At 37.0% G+C, this 25,097-nt stretch overlaps 1 protein-coding gene across 12 annotated transcripts in view; it reads left to right on the top strand.

Annotated features, from left to right (window-relative positions):
• SNAP91 (synaptosome associated protein 91) overlaps positions 1-20,983 on the top strand; it is a 157,231-nt gene extending 136,248 nt beyond the window's left edge. For 11 of the 12 annotated variants that reach the window (XM_060114391.1, XM_060114390.1, XM_060114381.1 and 8 more), the window contains 6 exons: positions 2,706-2,736; positions 3,628-3,739; positions 13,157-13,240; positions 13,998-14,102; positions 17,521-17,623; positions 19,595-20,983. In XM_060114391.1, the coding sequence (XP_059970374.1) occupies positions 2,706-2,736; positions 3,628-3,739; positions 13,157-13,240; positions 13,998-14,102; positions 17,521-17,613 (425 nt within the window). In that variant the 3' untranslated portion in view covers positions 17,614-17,623; positions 19,595-20,983. The remainder of the gene's footprint in view (positions 1-2,705; positions 2,737-3,627; positions 3,740-13,156; positions 13,241-13,997; positions 14,103-17,520; positions 17,624-19,594) is intronic. The other variant, XM_060114380.1, reaches the window with a different exon arrangement.
• Positions 20,984-25,097: the final 4,114 nt, after the last annotated feature.

Here is a 25,097-nt window from a genome sequence, read left to right as displayed (position 1 = left end):
AAGCCAGACACAAAAAAATTATATACTGTTAATTCCACTTATACGGTTTACTTTTGTTAAGGCAGAACTACAGGGAATATATCAGTGGTTGCCAGGGTTCTGAGCAAGGGGAAGTTTGGGTTGCAAAGAGAGAATATTTTTGAGTGATTAAATTGCTGTGAATCCTGATTATAGTGATGATTACATGAACCCATGTATTTGTCAAAATTTATAGAAATGTACAATACCCCCAAAAAGAGTCCCACTGAGTTTCACTCTAAGTAACTAAGTATTTTATTTAAGTAAATATTTTATTAATGAAAATATTTTATTAATGAAATATTTTATTAATGAAAATATATTCCAAAACTGAAAAAAAATTTATCTTCATACTCCTTATCAATATTGCAGCTTTGCTTTTTCTTACAGAAATTGACAAGCTGAACCTAAGATTTATATGGAAATGTAAGGAAGCCCGAATAAGCCAAAACATTTTGAATAAAGAAGAATCATTTTGAAAGACTCACACTTCATGATTTCAAAACTTAACTACAAAGCTACAGTAATTAAGATGAGTGGTACTGCATAGGAATAGGCATGTACATCAGTGGAATAGAATGACAGTCTACAAATAAGCTTACACATCTGTGGTCAGTTGACTTTCAACAAAGGTGCCAGGACAGTTCAATGGGAAAAGAGGAAAAGAATCACCTTTTCAACAAACAGTGCTAGGACAAGTGGATATCCACATGTAAAAGGATGAAGTTAGACTTTTTATTTACCCCAAAGTCATTAATTCCAAATGAATCTAGAACTAAGTGTAGGAGTCAAAATGATGGAACTTTTAGAAGAAAATTTATGAGTAAATATTTATGACCTTGGATTAGATAATGTTCCTAGATATGACAGCAAAAGCACAAGCAACAGTAGAAAATCAAAGATAAATAAGACTCTGCATCAGAATTAAAAACTTTGGTGCTACCCAGGATACCATCAAGACAGTGAACTATCCAGAATAAGTAAAGAACTCTTGTAGCTCAATAATGAAAAGACAACCCAATTTTTAAATGGTCAAATGATTTAAAAAAGACATTTCTCCAAAGAAGATATACATGTGGCCAATGTACACATGAAAAGAGGCTCAACATCAGTCATCTGTGAAATGCATATCAAAACCACAGTGAAATATCACTTCACACCCATCAGGATGGCTATAATAAAAAAGGCAGATCATAACCAGTCTTGATAAGGATGTGGAAAAATGAAAACCCTCTAACATTGCTGGTGAGGATGTAACATTGGGCAGCTGCTATGGGAAGCAGTTTGGCAGTTTCTGGAAATGTTAAACATAGAGTTACCATTAGGCAGAGATGCCTAGAAAGCTCTTCCCCAGATCTCTGCTCAGCTTTGCGTAAGCTTCACCCCTCTGAGGACTTCCTTGAACACCCCATTTAATCCTGCCTGACGCTCACTCTCAGCCTACCCCACCAGTTCCCCCTTACCCTGCTTTCCATTTTCCATAGGCTTGCCATATCACCTTCTAGCAGCCTGTATACTCTTTTATTATTTTATTGTTTTTGTTTTTGTTTTTTTTTTGCGGTACGTGGGCCTCTCACTGCTGTGGCCTCTCCCGCTGCAGAGCACAGGCTCCGGACGCACAGGCCCAGCGGCCACGGCCCACGGGCCCAGCCGCTCCGCGGCATGTGGGATCCTCCCGGACCGGGGCACGAACCCGCGTCCGCTGCATCGGCAGGCGGACTCTCAACCACTGCGCCACCAGGGAAGCCCTATTTTATTGTTTTATCATCCACCTCACCCCATCAGAATGCAAATTCCTCTGGGGTTGAGCTCTTTGTTTTTGTAACTAACCTATCCCAACTGCTTAGAACAGTGCCTGGCATATGTAGGGTTCAATAAATATTTGCTGAAATAATAAATGAATTGAGATTAGAGCAGAATGATTAAACCCGTTGGGTCAGGAGTCCCCAAGACCACCCACACATTTATAGATCCACTAGAAGGACTCAAGGGAGTCAGTGCATAGTTGTACTCACAGCTAAGGTTTATTACAGCAGCATAGTAAGGATACACAGCTGGATCATCAGGGAAATAGACACAGGCAGAGTCGAGAAGAATCCACACATGGACTTCCTTATGCTCTCTCTTCCCTTTGAGGGGAAGAACACACAAAAATGCAGCAACCCATAGGATGTTCCTGCCCAGGAAAGCCCTTTAGAGACTCAGCATCCAGGGTTTTTATTGGATGCTGATCCTGTAGGCACTCTGCCTAGCATGTACCAAAATATCAGTCTTGTGGAAGGAAAGCAAGATTTTCAGCATACCCCTTGTTTGTACAGTTTAGATACAGTGATCCACGCTTATCATTAGGAAAACTTTTATCTCAGTGTAGAGAACAATTTATATTAGCCAGGTCTCCAGCCACACGGGCCTTCCTAAGATAGCAGTCTCAAGCCTGCTATGTTCACTCTTTTCTGGACACCAGCTGACATTAAAATATGATCCTTAAGAATAACATGAAGTGAAAGAAAATGTTAGACTTGAGAATATGTTTCCTAACGTGGTTTCTCCTTTGTAAAACTAAATGCAGTCATTTGTAGGCAAAATATGGACTTTTTCTAGACCTCTGATTCTTTGATCTTTTAAATGTCATATCGTTCAAGCTGAGTATAGAGGTTTAAATTCTTTTTTCTTCTATCCATTTGTAGATCTTGGAATTTCTGGTACCACGTCCAAAAAGTAAGTGTTTTTGAAATTGTCTGGTTTTCTTATGAAAAGTGTATCTGTACTTATTTGAGACTATCAAACATTGCGCTCATTGGAGTAATTACTCATTCCCAGGCTAGGTAACTGCAAAATTGGTTTTTATTTCATTCCCAGTTTTTGTTTTTGTTGCTATTCTATTGGAACCTCCAAACTACTGGCTCTGCAGTGAGAAGGAATAATCTATTTCAGCCTCCATATTGTCACTAAGTATATCTAGAAGTATTTGAGAATTGTGGTTTGAATACTTTAGTAGCTTTAAATTGTAGATTCATTATAATATTCCTAGCTAACATTGATTTTAAAAAAAGTCTCATGGGGGTCAGTTTTAGAGAAGAGTAGTAAAAATGACAAACAATGTACACTTTTTTTAGATGCATATTTCAACATCTCTGAAATCGGGATGCATTTAACAATAGATGTAATCTTACAATCACTTGAAGGCAGGTTGTAGTCATGATGTAGTTATGTGAAACCTTCATTTGAACCCTGTAAGATCCAGAAAGTGCCATTATGGATTCATCTTCAGTTCAACAAAGGATATACAGTAGTTATGATATACTTATTTGGCATTTTTTATAACCAGTGATGAATTCAGTTGAATTTTGTGGCATATTTTTCCATTAGAAGTGACAGGAAATTCTTGTTATCCCTGAGGTCTGAACTCTGATTTTTTTGTCAAATGCTCTTAAGGTCTCTTAGATGAGATATGGTAAGACTCTCTATCTGTTTGAAGCTGTTCTCTTTATTACCACTTGACCCAAACAGACTGCTTCTGACCCTAGATAAAAGTATTTAGGGAGCCACACACCATTCTTTTCTGATTATGTGTTTGTCTCTTTGTTTGCTTTGCATGCTTGATTTTAGGGGAGATCTTCAGTGGAATGCTGGAGAGAAGAAGTTGACTGGGGGAGCCAACTGGCAGCCAAAAGTAGCCCCTGCCACCTGGTCAGCAGGTGTCCCACCCAGTGCACCCTTGGTACGTAGTCCCCAGAGGCCAGGACAGTGTGGGCACTTTGCCAGTTTCCAAGTGTGTAGAGCAGGGTCCATGTTGCTGAGTTTTGCTACTGACACTGTACTTTTTAACCCACATTAGGAGCAAGATGCCATATTTACCAAAATGCAAATTTCATTGACTTTAATAAAGATTATGATCTATCTTTTTATTTTAATTATTGCAAAATAGTATTTATGCTTCTTCAGATATTAGTCCTTTATTTGTACAATTATGGAAGTGATTCTTCAAAACATGTAATATCATTGATCGTTATCTGTGTTTTACCACATTTCTTGCCCAAATTTCCTGATGGCCATAAGAAGTAATGAAAACTTTTTTTCTTACCAGAAAGATTGGGCAGTTTTCTATTGTGTAAGTGAACTTTCATTTTAAAGCCCTATGGGTTCTTCTCACCATTTTTTCAATTTGAAACGACTTTCACCATCTTTTCTATAAAATGTAAATAGGTTTCATTTCTGTATATTAAATTTCTATCAGTATATTAATGCACCATTCACTCTGTGAAAGAGCATATCACTGGAAATAAAGACTTAATTATTACTTAGTGCAATTTGCCACCACCAAAAGTATGTTTCCAGGATAGCAAAATTTACTATTTTTCTATATATGCTCATATTTAGCAGAACTAGGCTAGCTACTGCTTCCCCAGCTCACCCGTAGTTTTTCACCTTTGCTTACACCTTCACCTGTCTAATTCACCCATCTCTAAGGTTTTCTTGATGCCAACCTCTCCTTGTTGCCTGAATTAATTCCTCACCATTAACTGCCAACCCCAGCCAAACAAGCATGCATGGAAGTGAATTAATATAAATTAGAATATAAACATTTTAGATAGACTCCATTAAAAATGATGTGTTCCAGAAATTTATTCAAATATCTGAGTTTTTGAATTTAGAACACATTTTCTTTTTTCTAACTTTTTATTTTATATTGGAGTACAGTTAACAGTGTTGCGTTAATTTCAGGTGTACAGCAAAGTGATTCAGTTATACATATACATGCATCTATTCTTTTTCAAATTCTTTTCTCATCTAAGTTGTTACATAATATTGAGCAGAGTTCCCTATGCTATACAGTAGGTCCTTGTTGGTTATCCATTTTACATATAGTAGTGTGTACAAGAACACATTTTCTTTTAGACAATTTTATAAATAGTAATGTTTTTACACATAGTTTCATAGCGATTTTATAAATAAAAATAAGCTCAAATCAATCTGTAAAAGGACTTTTGAATCAAAATTTACCACTAAACAGTACTAATAGTATTAATTGAATTACAGTTTATACCGTAGTTCCTATAGGAAAATACATTCTGTGCTCAGACTTGGTTCTCAAAACCCACTTCCTCTGGTCTCCCCACTCCACCCCCTGGTGTTTGTAAGAGAGCAGGAAATTCAAGGACTGATATTCTCTGCCTTTGGTGAGTTCAAAGTCTGAAAGAACTTAATTTTAAGAAGTGACTTCTAAAAGGTAACAATGAGAAGATTGCCTATTATATATGGATATTTACCTCTTCAAATCTTTCTTTTCATTATTTAAAAACAGTGCTTAAGAGGGCCATTTTTGTATTTAGCTATAAATAGAGTTCCATTTTAATTTTTATAAAGGATACTTAGTAGAAAGCTACCAGTCTCTTAAACTGAGCTATGCCCAGGATAACCATATAATTTATTGCCCAAACTAGGGCTCTTTAAGGGTGAAAGGGAGCATAATTATTATCCTGGGACCCCAAGCATGTGCCTGGTACCTGGTGACCCACATAGATGATGAGACCATAAGCAGGTAGCACTCTGGGACTAGGCAACTGCACTCCATTCTTTTTTTTTTTTTTTAATTGACATAAAGTTGATTTACACTGTTGTGTTAATTTCTGCTGTACAGCAAAGTGATTCAGTTATACACATATATGTATATATATTTTTTCATATTCTTTTCCATTATGGTTTATTATGGGATATTGAGTATAGTTCCCTGTGCTATACAGTAAGACCTTGTTGTTTATCCATTCTCTATATAATAGTTTGTATCTGCTAACCCCAAACTCCCAGTCCATCCCTCGGCTGCACTCTGTTCTTCAATACAAAAACATTGTTGGGGGTAGAGGGAGAGAGATTCAATAAATGTAAATAACATCCCTAAAGAAAGAGAAAGCTTCTTTAGAACGGATCTTATAAATCTGTTAATACTGCATATTGACATGAAAGCTCAGTTTATATTATCATCACCCAATTAAAAGAACTAATTTTTCTATTCTGTTCTATGCAAAATTAAAGAGACCTTATCTGCAGTCCTAAGAAGTTTATACTTAGTAGTGTTGCCCTTATCAGCAGGATAAAGCTGTTTAATGTTTTTTAACAGGTTAGTTTCAAAACAGTCATGGAGGGAAGGGCGATGAGAATACTGGCATCTGGCAGATCAGCTGTAGGTTTAAAAATTGAAAAAGGGTTGGAGCCAGAGGTGAGGATGGAAAGTAAGACAAGAAAGAAAAGTCTCAGGTAGAATCCACACAACTGGGGATAATTGTGAACAAACACACCAAGACACTGGTTGCCCAGGTTTGTATGTGGGCGAGTTTGCTAAGTAATGAGGCCATTAACCCAGAAGGGGAACAAAGGAGAAGTCCTTTAACAATGGTATTGAATTGGAGACCTTCCTTGGCCATCACTTCCCCTGAGATGAAGATTTTAACCATACAAGGTTAAGAATTCATCAGATACTTAATTAACAACTCTTTTGCTTCTTCAGGCCCAAGAGGCTGCCAGTTATCTGATTGTCAGGCACCATCCCCGAGACTGAGATTAATGTTCTTATATTTTTAAATCCCAGAACTCCTTATTTTTGTTTATGAAGCAGAAAACTTTATGTTGTTCATAATGAAACTCCAGAAAGTTAAAGACAGTAGGCTTTAGCATAAAGTGTCCACAGCAGCTGTAGAAAGAGAAATTAGAACAACAGAAATAATTTATTAGGAGGACAGAGTTACATGTAGTCCTATTTCTTTTGTTTATTTTCTTTAACATTTTAGGTAATAATATGAAAGCTGTCCTATGCAGTTATTTTATCATTATTAACCCTCACTTAGTTGTATAAAAATTCACTGCCATTTACTCCATTTACTGCAAAGCTCTTCTTCCTGAACAAAGCTGTAGCCTTGCTTTTACTTGGTGGTGCAGCTCTAAAGTTTTTCAGACCATAGAACCCAAGTTATATCTAAAAACCTTTAACAGGACTGGCATATCATCATGGCCATCAAGAGGGTTACTCATGCCTAGTTTTGAGCACAACAGACCTGTTAAGTTTCCATCAGACAAACTAGGAAGGTACTTGCAACTTGGAAATATGTGCATTTTGCAGGAGGCCACAGAATCCACAATTCTCCCCCTAAAAACAACTAATCTTTATATGCCTATAGGTGAAAGATTTTGTTGAGTGTTGAAAAAGAAAACAACTTTTAAAACCTTAGGACAAATAATACTGAGGGAGTAAATTATTAAGAGTTAATCTACCATTTGAGCAAAATGACAAACTTAGACTCCCTTTAAATTTTTTGACCCATTTGTCTGATCAGGATTATCTGCAGGTTCATTTTATTTTGGTAGCTTTTTTCTTTCACAGTCTTAAGTCCTAATGATACAATTCTTGTAAATACAGTTATTATTGTATGGTACAATTCTGATAAAATATGCAATTCTGGGTCTAGTGAATAGCCTACCACGTAACCTGTTGAAATGATGAGTAGAGTGAATCTGAAATATAATATTTCTTTTGTAGGGGAGGAAAAATAACTTACCCTCTATCCTTCTGAATTCTTAGTAGAGACTCCTGTAATAAAAGACATATGAACAAGAGAAAAACAGAAGTTTATTAACATGTATGCCTCATATATACAGGGAGATACCCAGAGAAAAAAATGAGTAACTCCCCAAGGTGGCCCAAGCCGCCGGCTTAAATATACCATCTTCAGCTAAAGACAAAAGAAAGAATGATGTGGGGAGGTTACCAGGAAAAGCAGGGTCAACAAAGGTAAGATCTGTTATGTAGGTTTAAGTCAGTGACTTCTCCACTGATAAGATTCTCTTGTGAGTTAGTCATCCTTCTCTTCCCGGTACAGAGAAGGAGACACCCTTACAAGTGGAGATTTCCTTTATAAATCTAAATGTCCCTTACCAAAGTTTAATTTCTACTGTTTCAGAGTTTCTCCTGCTGTTCTTCAAAATAATCAGCTCAAAATCATCCCTATGCCAAAGAAGCATATGGTGGCGGGGTGGGTTTTTCTGCTACCCTTCGGATTTTCTTTCATTTAAAAATTTTTTGAGATAAATTTATGTAACATTAAATTCACCACTTTCACAACTTTAAAGTGTATAATTCAGTGATTTTTAGTATATTTTTGATGTTGTAAAACCATCGCCATTCTCTAATTCCAGAATATCTCCATCACCCCAAAAAGGAACACAGTCTTTCCCAATTTTCCCCTTCCCTATCCCATGACATCCAAAAATTTACTCTGTTTCTATGGATTTGCCTATTCTGGATTTTTAATATAAACAGAATCATATACTTTGGAGCCTTTTGTGCCTGACTTTTTGGCTTCTTTCACTTAGCATAATGTTTTCAAGGTTGATCCGTGTTGTAGCATGTATCAGTACTACATTTTTGTATTGCTGACTATTCTATTGTTTGGATATACCACGTTTTATTTATTCATTCTTTAATGGATGGGCATTTGTGTTGTTTCCACTTTTGGCTGTTATGAAAGATGATTCTGTTATTTGTATACAAGTTTGGTAAGAATATATATCCTCATTTCTCTTGGGAATATACCTAGGAATGGAATTGCCAGGACTTGTGTGACTCTGTTGAGCTTTTTGAGGAACTGCCAAACTTTTCCACAGCAGCTGCATCATCTTATGTGTCCACCAGCAATGCATAGGGTTTCAGTTGTGGTTTTCATGTGCATCTCCTTAATGACTAATGATATTGAGAATATTTTCATGTGCTATTGGCCATTTGTATATCCTTTTTCAGAGAAATGTTTGTTCATGTCCTTCGCCCATTTTATAATTGGGTTGTCTTTTTATTGTTGAGTTCTAAGAGATCCTTATTATTCTGGATACCAGATGCTTATCAGATACATAATTCGCAAATATTTTCTCCCATTTTGTGAGTTGTCTTTCTTGGTAGTATCTTTTAACACACAAAGTTTTTGATTCTGATAAGCTCCAATTTGTCTATTTTTATTGTTGTTGCTTTTGCTTTTGGTGTCATATTTAAGAATCCATTGCCTAATCCAAAGCTTAAAGATTTACACCCAGATTTCTTTCTAAGAGTTGTATAGTTTTATCTGTTACATTAGGTTTTTGACCTATTTTAGGCTCATTTTCATATGTGGTCCAAATTCTTTGTGTTGCATGTGGAAATCTAGTTAATCCCAGAACCATGTGTTGAAAAGACTGGTTTTTCTTCATTTATTGGTCTTAGCATTCTTCTCAAAAATCAATTGACCATAGATATATAGATTTATTTCCAGACTCTCTATTCTGTTGTATTGACCTATATGTCTGTTCTTATGCCAGTACTACAGTTTTTTTTGTTTTGTTTTGTTTTGTTTGTTTTTTGCGGTACGCGGGCCCCTCACTGCCGTGGCCTCTCCTGCCACAGAGCACAGGCTCCGGACGTGCAGGCTCAGTGGCCATGGCTCACGGGCCCAGCCGCCCCGCGGCATGTACCACACGGTGTTTTGATCAATGTAGCTTAGTAGTAAGTTTTGAAAACAGAGAATGTGAGTCCTCCAAATTTGTTCTTGTTTTACGAGATTGTTTTGGCTACTCTGGGTCCCTTGCATATCCATATAAATTTTGGGTTCAGATTGTCCATTTTTCCAAAAGAAGCAGTTGAAATTTTTATAGGGTTCACACTGAATCTATAAAGCAAATTGGGAAATATTGCCATCTTAACAATATTGTCTTCTAGTCCATGAACAGAGGACATCTTTCTATTTATCTGAGCCCTCTTTAATTTCTTTAACAATGTTTTATAGTTGTCAGTGTACAAGTCTTATACTCTCTGTTAAATTTATTTCTAAGTATGTTGTTTTTAATGCTGTTGTAAATTAATTTTTTTATAATTGCATTTTTTTGTGTGTGTGTGGTACGCGGGCTTCTCACTGCTGTGGCCTCTCCCGTTGCGGAGCACAGGCTCCGGATGCGTAGGCTCAGCGGCCATGGCGCACGGACCCAGCCGCTCCGTGGCATGTGGGATCTTCCCAAACCGGGGCACGAACCCGTGTCCCCTGCATCGGCAGGCGGACTCTCAACCACTGCGCCACCAGGGAAGCCCTATAATTGCATTTTTTTATTGTTCATTGCTAGTATAAGGTGAATGTCACATTGATTTTTGTATATTTATTTTGTATCCTATGACTTTGCTGAACTTATTAACTCTGATAGTTTTTTTGTGTGTGGGTTCTTTAGGATTTTCTATATATAAGCTCATATCATCTACAAGTAGAGATAGTTTTATTTCTTCCTTTCTTTCTGGATGTTATTTCTTTCTTTTTCTTACCTAATTGCCCTGACTAGACTTTACAGTACATCTTTGTCTTGTTCTTAGGGAGAAAGCTTTCAGTCATTCAACATTAAGTACAATGTTAGCCATGAGTTATTTGCAGATGCCCTTTATCAGGTTAAGGAATTACCCTTCTGTTCTTAGTTTATTTAGTGTTGTTTTGTTCATGAAAGGATGTTGGATTTTGTCAAATGCTTTTTCTGCATCTACTGAGATGATCTTTTTTTTCTTATATTCTATTAATATGACATATTACATTGATTGAGCCTACCTTGCATTCCTGGGATAAATCTCACTTGGTTTTGGTGTGTAATTCTTTTAATATGCTGCTGAATGTGGTATGCTAGTATTTTGTTGAGAATTTTTGTATCAATGTTTGTAAAGGACTTGGTCTGTAGTTTTCTTTTCTTGTGATGTCCTTGTCTGGCTTTGGTATCACAGTAATACTGGAATCAAAGAATAATTAGAAAATGTTCCCCTTCTATTTTTTTTTGAGAGCTTGAGAAGGATTGAAATTAGTTCTCCTTTATAAATGTAATAGAACTGACCCATGAAGCCATCTGATTTTGGGCTTTTCTGTGATAGAAGGTTTTTGATTACTGACTCAGTCTCTTTACTTGCTATACCACTATTTAGATTTTTCTATTTCTTCTTGAGTCAGTTTTCGTAGTTTGTGTCTTTCAAGGAATTTGACCATTTCATCTAGATTATCCAATGTTTTAGCATGTAATTTCTGATAATATTTCCTCATAATTTTTTATTTCTGCAAGGTTGGTAGTAATATCTCCACTTCCTTTCCTGATATTGGTCATGTAAGTTTCTCTCTCTTTCTTGGTTTGTCTACCTGAAAATTTGTTAATTTTATTGATCTCTTCAGAGAACCAAGTTTTGGGTTCTTCTATTTCCTCTTTTGTTTTCCCATTCTCTATTTCACTTTTCTATGATCTAATCATTATATTTCCTTTCTGTGCTCACTTTGGAATTGGTTCTTCTTTTTCCTAGTTCCTTCTGGTGGAAGTTTAGGTTATTGATTTGAGATCTTTCTCCTGCATATGAGCTATATGTTCTTGTTTCTTTGCATGCCTCATAATTTTTTGTTGAAACTGGGACACTTTGAATATTATAATATGGCAGCTTTGGAAATCATGTTCTACCCCCTCCCCAAAGTTTTCGTTGCTACCTTTTTTGTTGTTTTGCTACCTTGGTTGGGGGAAGGGGTTATTGTTTGTTTGTTTGTTTTGTCCTTTTAGCTAATTGATCAGCTACTGATTAGACAGATACTACTTAAACTCCTGGAACCAAAAATATCTCCCAGTCTTTGCAGAGGGGCTCTGAGTATGTATTAGGCATGACTTCAGACTCAACCAGGCAGTTTGCAACTCTGCCTTAGTGATCACTGCTGCTTTCTTAAAGCCTCAAAGTCAACCCAGAGGCATCTCACATCTTTCCTGAGCATATGCACAGCCCTGGGCATGTGCATGGCTATCTAAATTCCCAGGAGAAGGTCTGGGTTTTTCAGACCCTTAATCCTCAAATCATATTCTCCAGCCTTTCCTTCTGAGCTTTTTGTTTAGTCTGCTGTTTTTGCTGACTGATATCCATTGCCTGATACAGCAACAACTGAAAAATTTGCCTTTAAGTATTTTCCACAAATGTCTTCAGGTAACAACTTTAGCACTAGATGGGTTCCCAGTTTGGCAAGATAAGGACAAGCCTTTTTAGCCAATGTTTCCAGGGAGCCACCTATACATGAGACAAGACAAAGCAAATAATTAAAATATATTCAGCTCCTCGTGGTACTGTTACTGGGATTGTGTGCTGTTATTTTCAAAGCTACAGCTGAATTGGAGAACAGTGGCTGGAACTCTAGGGTAAGTTAAAATGCCCCAAAGCTCAATGTTCTTACCAAGATTCAGCTGATTTTTTTTTTTTGATTAAGTACTTTCTAGGCTGCTGCAAACTTTTAGTTAGTTTCCAGAGTTCCAAAAAAGTTGAGTTTGACCATTTTTGCCTGCTTTTCCATTGCTTTTATGCCTAGGGGGACTCTTAGAGTTCCTTATTCCACCATTTTTGCTGATATTACTATAGTATTTTATTCGTCAATTAGGATTTTGCTCTAACGGTTAACTTAAATTTAAGAGATTGCAGCAGCGTTAATTTTATGCATAAGGGAAATATTAGGGGTTTTGGTGTGTGACTGAAAACTATCAAACCTGTGTCTGAAGTGAGATATATGTATGATATTATGTGCAGTCCTCTAAATGCTTCCTAAAACTTAGAATTAATTTTGGTCTTTGTGCAAATGTACAACAGTCAAAAGTCAGAGAGAAGCAAATATAACACAGAAAAGAATAATATAAAAATGGGGGGGAAAATGGAAACCAAGCATTAAAAATGTAAGTGAAAGCATTCTTTAAATTTCTAATTCAGTGCCTATTGGAGGATATAATGATAGGAAAAGACTAGCTTAGAAAAATTTGACTTGTTTACAGTAAGGGTGGTATAAGGAGATAGAGATGAAGCCCAGTGCTTGAGTGTAAGCTGAGCCCAAATAAGTGAACCCAAATAGCACCACAACAGTGAACATCAAGTTAGTAACCTTCATATCATTGGTGTGGTGGTAGTGCCTTTTTTTTAAAATTTAAAACTGAAATTTGAGATTTCTTTACATCTTTACACATACTTAAGGTCATGCATTTTAAAATTGTATTCTGTCATTTTAAAACCAAATTATATTGGTTCTTTTTGTTTGTTGTTGTTTGTGTGTGTGTGTGTATATGTGTGTGTGTGTGTGTTGTTTCATTTTCGTAGCAAGGAGCTGTACCTCCAACCAGTTCAGTTCCTCCTGTTGCTGGGGCCCCATCTGTCGGACAACCTGGAGCAGGATTTGGAATGGTGAGTGATGACCAGTGCTAAAAATTGTAATTAATACTTCTATGGCCTTCACCAAATCCCAGATTAACTATAGAATATAATTCTCCCCAAAATACAGTAAAGTAAAATTTAAAAAGTTAAGTCATCTGCTTTAGACATTAAGTAGTCTACAGAGGGCATGATTGAGTCACTTATAAGACACTTAAATTCTGCCATCAAAATAATTTTTATAGTACACTGTTATGTCATTTTTGGAGTACTATTTACCAAACATATTTTTAGCTCAATCATCAAAATCCACTTTTAATCACTATACTAGGACTTTTCACTTACCACGGTTATCACTAGCAAATTTTAGAGTCATTTTCCATAAAGAAACAAGTTTTCATCTCTTGAAGAACTATGCTTCCAGAAGATGGATAAACAACAACAAAGCCTGGGTGGGGTGAGGATGCTGTGTGGCCATCCAGCCTCCTACTGCACCTCAGTGATTCTCTGCCATCTGCCAGCCTCACAGCACCCATCGTTCAAAATTACAAATTATACTTTCTCACAGACCTGGATTCCTCAGGGGATATGGGGATAAATGTATACATATAGCTGATTCACTTTGTTATACAGCAGAAACTAACACACCATTGTAAAGCAATTATACTCCAATAAAGATGTTTAAAAAAAAAAAAGGAAAGAAAAATTTTCGGGAACGTATTAAAGACGTAAAGGTCAGGGCATTGCCAGAGTAGATTCCACTCATGCTATGAACTGCTCTGCTTTTTAGCCTCCTGCTGGGACAGGCATGTCTGTGATGCCTCAGCAGCCTGTCATGTTTGCACAGCCCATGAGGAGGCCACCCTTTGGAGCCGCAGCTGTACCTGGCACACAGGTCAGTTTTTAAATGTCCCACAAAAGAATGACATTACTTTATAAATGTAGAACTGTCATGTGACAAACTGTTTAAAAATGTTTTTACCTTATACAGTCTTCATACCTGTTGCTTCAGAAGTAAAGGGAACATGGAAGAGAGATGAGCAATAGTGTGACTTTTGGAGGAAAATGATGGAAATAACTAACTGTCCTAAAGTCCCTCCATTCCTCTCCTACTTAATTCAGAATGGTTCCTGAGAACTACCAGGTGTTTAAAGTATCCAGGCATTTAGTCCAGAAAAAATGAGCAGCTCTGATCCATACTCTTATTACGTGTTGCCAAAGTTAGCCAGACAGAAAGGGACACAGCCCTCCAGATTGCCAAGTTTGCCCAAGACTAGTAACACAAACTTCAGTGAGTTTGCCAAACTGCAAAGCCTGAGGGAGCAGTTCCCACAAGGTTGCCCTCACATCAGACCCTTCAGGTCCCAAGGGCCACCCTCACTTCCAACCAGCTGCCTACAAATTTGAGGGTTCCCAGGACCATCCTTAGATTAGACAGTTTTCTAGAATGACTCATAGAACTCAGGGGAGCACTAACTTTATGATGACACTTTTAGTGTAGTAAAAAGATGCAAATCAGATCCAGCCAAAAGAAGAGATGCGTAGGGCAAAGTCTGGGAGGGGCCCACACATGAGGCTTCTTTGTCCTCAGGGATGCATTACCCACCTGGCATCAACACGTGAGGATACGCAAGTCGTACTGCCAACCCAAGAAGCTTACCTGAGCTTCAGTGTGCAGAGTTTTTATTGAGGTTTCATTAGATAGGAGTGACTGATTGAGTTCAACCACCTGGGAAGTAATTCAGTCTCCAGCCCTCCTCCCTCCCTGAAGGTCAGGCTCATATCCTGTGGCCCAAAGACTCAACTCTGTAATCACATGGCTGGTCTTTCTGGCATGGCTAGTGCTCCACCCTGAGCCATCTTGTTAGCATAAATTATCAGGTGTTGTTCCAGACACGCACCCTGAATAATAAAGACATTCGTATCACTCAGGACGTTTCCAAGGGTTGAGAGGTTACCTACCAGGGTCCAGGACAAAGGGCAAATCTCTCTTTAGATGAGGCCAAATTTCTTACTGCACAATGTGCTACCTTCATTTATGAAGATGCTAAAATATATGCACTTGGTTGAACTGTTTTGCTGCTAATAGTGATGTTCATACTGATGAATCACCCTTTCTTTATTACTCTTATAAATTGCCTGGCCAAAGTGAAGGTATATGTAGAACCAAAGAGGTCACTGTGAGAAATTGATTTAGATGGAGACAGAACATTGTAACTACTAGCACCATGCTAAGCAAACCAAAACACATAGCTCAAATATATTTTAAGGACATCAGTAAATAGTTTCACTTCTATAATGTTTTTAATTTACCACACGGGTATTTATATTGTTTCAGCCAAGGAATCCTACTGTGAACTTTCTGAGTGTACTTTAATCCCCTTTCCTTCCTTGAATCATTTCTAAATTCATTTTCTACCTGTTCCCCAAATTTGCTTTCAGCTTCTTTACTTTAACCCTCAAAAGCCATAATGACCAGGAGAGAGAATGGTGGGTGTCCAGAGAGATGAATTTACAATGTAAGAGACTCTAGCCTTCAAGGCCATAGCCAAAGCACTGGCTTCATGAGAAATCTTCTGTTCTGCTCTCATACTAATGAACGCTGCCTAAAGTTGTTTGGGGGGAGTGGGGTGGTAGTGAGGAAGCTTTTAGGTGTAATAGTTGGTTTTTAATTTAATCTGGATATATTTAAATTCTAAGAAGGATCTCATTTATTGTGAATGTCTCCTTGATGGTTAAATATATCCATGACTACCACCTTTTTGAAAAAAAGGAAGGATGTTCCTATTTTTATGAGATTTTTTAAAAGTCATTGTATTTGGTGTGCTGAAAGCTTTAGAAATAAATTAATATAATTTTATTATTTAAGGTAGTTTTTCTGTGTGATACCAGTGTTACAGAGCATCAGTTTTCTTACTTAATTCAAAGAATGAAAATGAAAAATAGATGATATGATGAAAACACAGTGTTTTTATCATTTAATTGAATTTATGGTAATTTAGGAAATGGTATGCCATACTTACACAATTTTTAGATTGTATTTCCTATATCAGAGAAGAAGCATAGAAAATAAACATGAGTTGGTAGCTTTAGAAAACAAAACAGTTTTTCATTACTGATATGTGGACTATTCCACTATTGCTCAGTTGGTTAGTATCACGATGTTGTCATATCACCTAATTATTAATTATAGACCAGTCCTTGAGTTTCTTATCTTCCAAACAACTTTGACCCTTACCCTGGTCTTTCTATGAAATACGATCCCAGTTTTAAAAATGGAAATTTGACTGATAGATACTACAGTCAGTCAATAGTTCATGGACATAGGAACAAATCTGAAACTTCTTACTTCTGGAGCTTTGTTTATGGAACCAGTGAAAACATACATCCGTGCCCTACAATCCCAGGTCTCTGAGGTTTCCATCATGTTATAAGCATAGGAAATTCATTAGACTCGAAGGATACATGTCAGTTATTGCTCTGTGTAAATTCCATGACCTTTTTCAAGGCCTTGGACCCTAACATTCCTGCAAAAGCCTGTTCCTGGAACTTATGTCTGTCACACAGTGAAATAATTTAGGTATTCACTAAACAGAAACAAGGTAAGAAATTTTTTTGTTGCTTTTGCTTCAGGTTTAGTATGATTCTTCTCTATAGTCTGTAATAATTAGTCCTCTCTACAAGCTGGATAGGCAAGATTGGAATTAGCGGCATTCATAACTAGGAGACTATTTGCTCATCTGAAACTAACAGTGCCCCAAAACTTGACAGGGTTTCACTTAAAATACTTTACATGAAATCCTAGTATATTTAGCTGACATTTTAAAATAATTTCTTAAGTAACTTTCTGCAAGCTGTTTTCTTCCCATTTTTCCTTCACACTCTCACTCTAAGAGAAGTCATTTATATTCCTTTATTAGTTTAGTGGTACTAATAACTCAAAGTAAAATGCTTTGAATAGAGAGATTGTTCGGGTTTTTTTTTTTTACCATGTATTCATAATAGCTTTAATGTGACTAGTTTTTCACATCTTCCCTAACTAATATCCATATTGTTCTACCAGAGTCCTCAAATTTTACTTTGGCTAAATTTGATGTCAGAGAATTTCAAGAAAGCCAATATCCTTTGAAGTGTGTTTTATAATCCAGAATCTAAAACAACATGTGACTAAGTAGAACAAAGTAGATTTTGTAAACTTTGAGCATCTCATCTTCTGCATGTTTGTTTTCTGTGGTATGTGCTCGGCCTAATGCTTATCTATCTCTCTGTTTGCTTTCTGTTTCCACTGTCTTGGGCTGGCTTTTCCCCCTTAGCTTTCTCCAAGCCCTACACCTGCCACTCAGAGTCCCAAGAAACCTCCAGCAAAGGACCCATTAGCGGATCTTAACATCAAGGATTTCTTGTAAACAATTTAAGGTATCTAATATTGAGCTTTTCCTGTGGGCTTGTAATAATGACCTATGCTATGCTTAGCTATTTTATTAGGTATAATATTTGTACTTCTGTGTTTTTAATACATGTATATAATAATAATAATAATTTGAATGTTTATGCTTTTTAAATCAATATTGAAAGCTATCTTTATCAATGATTTTTTTAACCTTAATTTATAAAACTAAGAGGGAGAGAAACCTCCAAATTGTCCTTACACTGGAAAGCTCAAAGATTATACTGTTAAAGCAAAAAGTTGCCCAAGCTACTACATAAATTAGAAAATTACCATTTCATGCCATGATGACTGGAATTTGTAGAAAGGTAACATTTATAATACTTCATTTAGAAATTGTCTAAGAATATATTTGTCTACAATAATTATAATTTTATTTTGCTTATTCTTATGTGGCCTCATCAAATAAAGCTTAGATTATTATCCTTGTATTTCTGCATTCAAGCAAAATTTTAAATTTCTAACATTCTAGTTTTAAATTTCTAATGTAATTTATGAAATTACATTATGGCTAATAGTGGACTTACAGAAGAAAACTGATGAAGGAAAAGGCTTTACTACTAACCCCAGCACCTAACACAGTGTGTAGGTTCTCAAGAAATACTTGCTGAATGTGGATGAACAGTAGTGATGATGCTTTTCATTTACATGGTATTTTTCATACTTGGCAGCCATTAACTCTTTGACCATCTCTGTAGAAGATCAGACCCTGCGAGATAAACTAGTCAGATACTTTTGCCTCCATTTCACAGCTAAAGAAACTGTTCCTTGGCATTAAGTGATTTACCCAAGGTCACACTGGAAGAGCAGTAAGAGTGTCGAAGCTTTTGGACCCCCATCCAGTGTTATTTTTATCGTATATCTACTACCTATATTTTTTTAAACGTTCTCAAATGCCTACTAAGATTTTTGTGGATTCCTACCTTATGAGTTTTTTCTTCATACAAAATAAATAATTTATCATTTTAAGGCCTTGGCATCTCAGCTAAGTAATTCTCCTTGTGCCCAACTTTTCTGTCCCACTTTGGTTTGGTTTGGGCTGAGGTGGCCATCATGTAGGCATAAGTAAGACAATGAGCACTTATTTCTTAGCAGCTGAAGTTTCAGGAATGACCAAGGACACTGCAGGGGGCAGCCTTTTATCCACCATATCCACCAGTAATATTGCTGTCAGTTTGTGCAGGAACTCCGATAAGGACCTGAAACAGAGATGCTTTAGACAGCCCCTGCCCTCAGAGATTCACAGTCAAAAGCGGGACAGATACAGACTATATTATGAAGAAGAGTTACCCCCATGGCTAAGCCTGAAGACCCCAGGAAAGTTTTCCAGGCAGAGATGATGAAGCGTGGGAGATAGCCAGGGTGACTAGTTGGGGTTGGCATAAGTGAAAGCTTTGGATCGCCAGGGATGTCTCCCCTCTATTCTGTCCTGTCACTTGTGCAACTGTTTAGTGGCTCCTTGAAAACCATCACTGAAAAGGACCAAAAAAAAAAGGGGGGGGGGAGTCCCTGCCCTTCCCCCTTTTGTTCACTGCCCTTTTTTTAAGGTTAGCTGTTCTTAATTGGTACTGAATGTCTTGCTAAGGTTTCTAAGTATCCAAATTTCAAAATCTTGCCGATAGAATTTTCTTATCTAAAAATGAAGCGGTGTCCAGAGAGATGAATTTACAATGTAAGAGACTCTAGCCTTCAAGGCCATAGCCTTGCTGCTAATAGTGATGTTCATACTGAAAGTTCATTGAAAGTTTTTTTTTTCCCTGGATGAAATTTTAAGCTTGTTTTAAAGAATTGTGAAAAGTATATAAATGTGACTTTGGTAATACGAAAACCTTTGGTGTAAAGATTTTCATTGTAACAGCGAAGTAAAATTGTAAGGAAGGTAAAATCTTTGAGGATTACATAGTATTGTTTTCTAATTCGAGTGCTTTTTATCTTTACAGCTGCAATTTTTGTGACTGAATAGGAAAAAAATAATGAGTTTGGACACTTCAAATAAGACTGATGCTCAAAGTTTCAAAGGGAACCACCAGTACCAATCCCAATGCTTATACATAACTTCTCTTCCAAAGTGTGTAGCACAGCTGTGAAAGTGAACATTAGGAATGTGTACTACCTTAGCTGTTATCCCTACTCTCAAAATTGTAGTGTATGTGGGTTCTTTGTGTGTTGTACGATGTAAACAACGAATGGATGTTTCTAATGCCTTTAGTGCTTTTCTGGACCTCACCCATGGATGGATGATGCAGCTGTTGTGTGGTGAGCCATTTGGAAAGACGTGTCTGTGTTTTTGAAGGTTTCAATGTATATATAACTTTTGGACAAACCTAAACTCTCCCCATCAATTCTCTTTTCTTCTGTATGTACGTTACAAACATAGTGTGATGATATCAGATAGTAAGGAAAACACTCTTAAATATACAGAACTTTTTTCAGTGTGGAGTACACTTTTCCAATCACAGGAACTTCAGCTGTTGGGGGAAATGTTTATTTTTGTGGCACTGTATATGTTAAGAACTTTTATTTTAAAAAAATATAAAGGTTAATGTCCATGACAAATATTTCTCCTCGAAGCTACCTTATCAAGAATGAAAATCATGTGGGAAGAATTCCATATTCAATCACTGCTATATTAAAATATATATTTTAATTATATTTGACAGGTTTTGCATCTAAATTGACCTATATGTTCATTTTTGATTCAATGCACTGAAAAGTGAAGGGTCCATTTCCGTCATGTCCGTGAAAATGCAATTAGAAATGTGCTATTCAAGTGATTATAAAGGCACCCCAAGGTATAACTGTAATTTAAAGATTACTGCAAATATTTTTACTTCCTTGTGGGTTTTATGTACATCTGTTAATTTAGTATTTCTTTATGTGTTCTGTAGAGTACTGTTCTTCCATCCCTCAACTGAGCTCAAAGTAGGTTTTGTTGTACCATTGTGATTAGAATTTAAACTAAATCAGAGAATTGTATCCTTTACTGTACATATTGTATTCTTTAATTTTTAAGTTGTTGTCATATTGTCTGTGCTGATGGCTTGGCTTAAGATTTCGATGCATAAATGAGGTCACTGTTGATCAGTGTTGCTAGTGGCTTGGCAGTTCTTCGTTGAAGCATATTGGGTTGGAAAGGTGTTTGCCTTTTTTTTCAAATTATTCAATAGATGTATGGTACCATTTAAAAGTGGTTGTATCTGAATTTACTGTGGGGATAACATACACTGTAATGGGGAAGCATTACCTAAAACCAATTTCAAAACGGCTTTTCTTTGTATTTCAGTTTAAAAACCCAGTGCATGTATGCCCTCTGAGATGCAATAAACACCTTGAACAAAGAAAATGCAAGCATAATCTTTCTCTCTTTGATTATTTCTTAGGGGAAAAAGTCTGTTTCAGATGACACACATATCATATACAAAATACTGCAAATGCTAAAACATTTAGGATGAGAAATGCGGTCTGTGCCAACATAGTTTTGATTATTTTCCAATAAAGTAAAGACAAGGATAAAAAGAACAATTTTAATCAGCTGTCATTAAACTTGGGACTCCGTGGCTACTGCCAAATACACTGAAATTCCATATTCCAAAAAAGAAAAGAATGAACTTTCTTTTAAAATATGCAGTTAAATTCTTATAATAGTTTTGCAAGAATTCTCTGTGCAAGTTGAAGAATTGTATGATTTTAGGTAATAGTTTACAGTACTCACACACTTGCATGCACAGATACTCGGACACAAAGTCTAAATTAGCAAATTTTAGTAAAATTGGATGACTTGATGCCTATAACTAGATTGTTACAGTGTCTCAAAAAGTAGTCCAATCTCAAATAGAAGTATTCCTCAAATAGAAGCACATTTCTATTTCTAAAATTGTCTTTCCCTTAGTTACCTAGGATTTGTATCTTGAGAACTAACTTTGAGAAGCTAGTATCTGATTATGTAATATTTTTATAGATTACATTTTGATTATATGTTACTTTGCGGGCATATTGTAATAAAAATGTGTTTCAGATTGTAAATAATTTTAAGCTTAATATTGCATTTTTAATATGCTTTTTTCCCTTCATTGAATGACCCATGTGGTATAAATTCTTAATAGGTGAAGCTACAACAGCACTATTTTTAACTTGGATGCTGGAACCTTGCTGTGGTGAGATTCTTGATGTCCTTGGGTGGGGAATTGTCTTACAGATGAGATGCTGGATCAGGTCCTCTGCTCAAACAATTTATCTCTCTGGAGAACTTTCAACACAGGTCCGTTTTACCCTGGTGTTCTTCCTTGTGGTGCGCATGCCTTTCCTGCCTCTCCTGGGTTCTGCGTGCATACACACGCGAGCACACTATTCAGGGTGTGACCACACCACTGCTCACACAAGGGCTCACTTTGCTAGCCAACACAGGGCCCTCTGCCTTAATTCCCTCCCCCAACCCCACGAGTACAGCTAAATCCTGCTCATCCATCATGGCTCCCCACCCTCCTCTTCTCAGAGCCCAACTTTCATTGGCCTTTATGGCACTTAATATACTGTGTTATAATCGGCTGGGCAGGTGGCTTCTGCCCTGGCCATTTGGGAGCCTCAAAGGCAGGAAACGTCTCCTCTTGTTCAGACCCTCAGCAGCTAGCACTTTAGTAGGTATGTGTCTGAAGGATGAGCACAGTACATTAGTTCTTTTTTTTTTAAGTTTTATTGGCTTATAGTTGATTTACAATGTTGTGTTAGTTTCTGCTGTACAGCAAAGTGAATCAGTTATATATACACATATATCCACTCTTTTTAAGATTCTTCTCCCATGTAGGCCATTACAGAGCATTGAGCAGAGTGCCCTGTGCTATACAGTAGGTCCTTATTAATTAATCTATTTTATATATAGTACTACGTATATGTCTTAGAGGTCTTTTCACTTACTTGGATACTGCTGCGCTGTTGTATTTCTGATGACTGAAGAATAACTCTCATATAGTGCAGTTATTGTCAGATGTTACTAGAGTTTGAATAGCTCTCCCAGCTCATTGCAGTGGAAGCATTAACACCAATTGAAAACCCATCTTGAGTTGAAGGTTTGAATTACTTTATGGTGTAATGATTACAACAAGTGGTTCTCTCAGTACTAAAGTGTCTCCTTTGTTCTCTGTCTTTCATGTTATTTGTTGTGCTTTTAAAAAAAAAGAATAAAGACCAAAGACTTCTGGGGAGAAGTCATGGGGTTCAGAAGAGGAAGAAAGGAGTGGACATGAAAAAAATACATGAGAACTTGATTCACAGAAAGATAAAACATGCAAAGCCCTCTGTCTGCCTCTTAAATAGACACACCTTTAACAAAAGATCTCCAAATTTTTGAAGGTGGAAAAAGGGCATGGTCTTGTAGCAGTAATGACAGTGTTTCTTGTGTGGAAGTAGTTGATGAAACTCAAAATGTGTGTTGTCTTAGTTGAAAAGTCACATTGGTTTATACTTTTGAGGCAACAGGCTTTGTGGTAGTTTGTTATTCATCCTCTTGGACTGTAATAAAACTTCTGTTTCTCATAGCCTTGTTGACAGCACATTTCACTAATGGATACATCATTCGGGTCTCCTGTGTGAGTGGAAATGTATGAGCGAGCAAGGTTTTGTGACTTAGTGATATGGTCATTAACCTTAGCTAAACTCTCAGAGCCGGAGCACTAAATCATCCAAGTTCATTTCCACTTATGACATGTCTCGTCAAACAATTCTGAAAGAGGAATCCATGCTATAATTGATTCCATAATTAGGTATTCTGTATCTGATCGCAGAACAGAGATTTTCAAACTCTGTCTCAGAACTGAATTTGAACATTTTTTTTGCCGCACTGCGCGTCATGTGGGATCTTAGTTCCCCAATCAGGGATCAAACCTGGGCCGCTGGCAGTGGAAATGCAGAGTCCTAACCAATGGACTGCCAGGGAATTCACTGAAATTTATTGAGGACCTCCAAAAGCTTTGTTTATATGGGTTATGTCTGTCAATACTTACTATGTTAATTAAATTAAAACTGAGAAAATTTTAAAGTTTTATTTAATTCATTTTTTAAAATATTAAAACTATTCTATATTAACATCAATAAAATATTTTTATGAAAAATTCCAATTAAAAAAATTTAGAAGAGTGGCATTGTTTTGCTATCTTTAATCTCTTTAATGTTAGACTTAACAGAAGACAGCTACATTCTTATATCTGCTTCTGCATTCAATCTGTTGTCATATCCCATGTCATGCAGTCACTGGGAAATTTCACCATGAGCACAATTGTGAGAAAATGGGCATCCTCGTATTATTATGAAAACAGTTTTTACCTCACAGTATTGTTATAAAAACAACTTTAACCTCACAGACCCTTCGGAAGGGTCTCAGATCCTCAGGAGTCCCCAGACCACACATGGAGAACCACTTCTTCAGATCTGAAAGAATTGTTCTCATGTTCTTTGAAAGAGAGAAAACATTTACTAGTTAACAGATTGCATCATTTTCTGTGTGTGTGAACAGAATAACCCTACCACCACCATGTGTTTTGTTCAGTGTCTGAACAAATGCCCTCCTCCACCAACCCCACCTTACTTTTTTTTTTTTTTTTTTTTTTTTTTTTTTTTTTTTTTGCGGTATGCGGGCCTCTCACTGTTGTGGCCTCCCCCGTCGCGGAGCACAGGCTCCGGACGCGCAGGCTCCGGACGCGCAGGCTCAGCGGCCATGGCTCACGGGCCCAGCCGCTCCGCGGCATATGGGATCCTCCCAGACCGGGGCACGAACCCGTATCCCCTGCATCGGCAGGCGGACTCTCAACCACTTGCGCCACCAGGGAGGCCCCCCACCTTACTTTTTAAGCAACTTTGAGACATGTACAGGAATGGGAATTCTGCGTCAGACTCCACGGAAGGACATCCCTGCTCAACCACCCACTGTTACCTTAGGCAAGTTACATAAGTTCTCTAAATTTGTTTCCTTGTCCGTGGAAAGGAGAAAATTTCTATCTGTGTACTTACTCTTCAATGAGATAATGCATGGAAAATGCTTGGCACAGAGATAGTGTCCAAGAAATACTGCTGTTGTTACTTTTAGAATTACTATGGCTGTTTTTGCTATAGATTTTGTCATTTGTCTATGATTGTAAGAACACTAAAGGATGGAGAAGATGGAAGTATAAAAAGTAGTCAATAATAGGAATATTCCTTAATAAAGTACAATCACCAGAAATACTAAACGTGTTTTAAAGTTTCATCAATGTAAGTGCCTGTTCCACATATAAATACAGCTCACAATTCAACAGAGAGCTGGAGGATGAGGTATCTGAGCAGGGTACAAACAACATCTACCACTGAGTTCAACTTGATTCCCTGGAGCCTCTTCCTGGGCAGTTTCCAGTGTCTAATGACACTTTTTAAGAACATAAATGAAAGATACCGATATGAAAGATGCTTTGGGCCCAT

Source organism: Mesoplodon densirostris, chromosome 12 (assembly GCF_025265405.1).
Source record: "Mesoplodon densirostris isolate mMesDen1 chromosome 12, mMesDen1 primary haplotype, whole genome shotgun sequence".
NCBI classification, from domain to species: Eukaryota; Metazoa; Chordata; class Mammalia; order Artiodactyla; family Ziphiidae; genus Mesoplodon; species Mesoplodon densirostris.
Note: the sequence above shows the minus strand (reverse complement) of the source record. Positions and strands in the feature narration are given on the sequence as shown.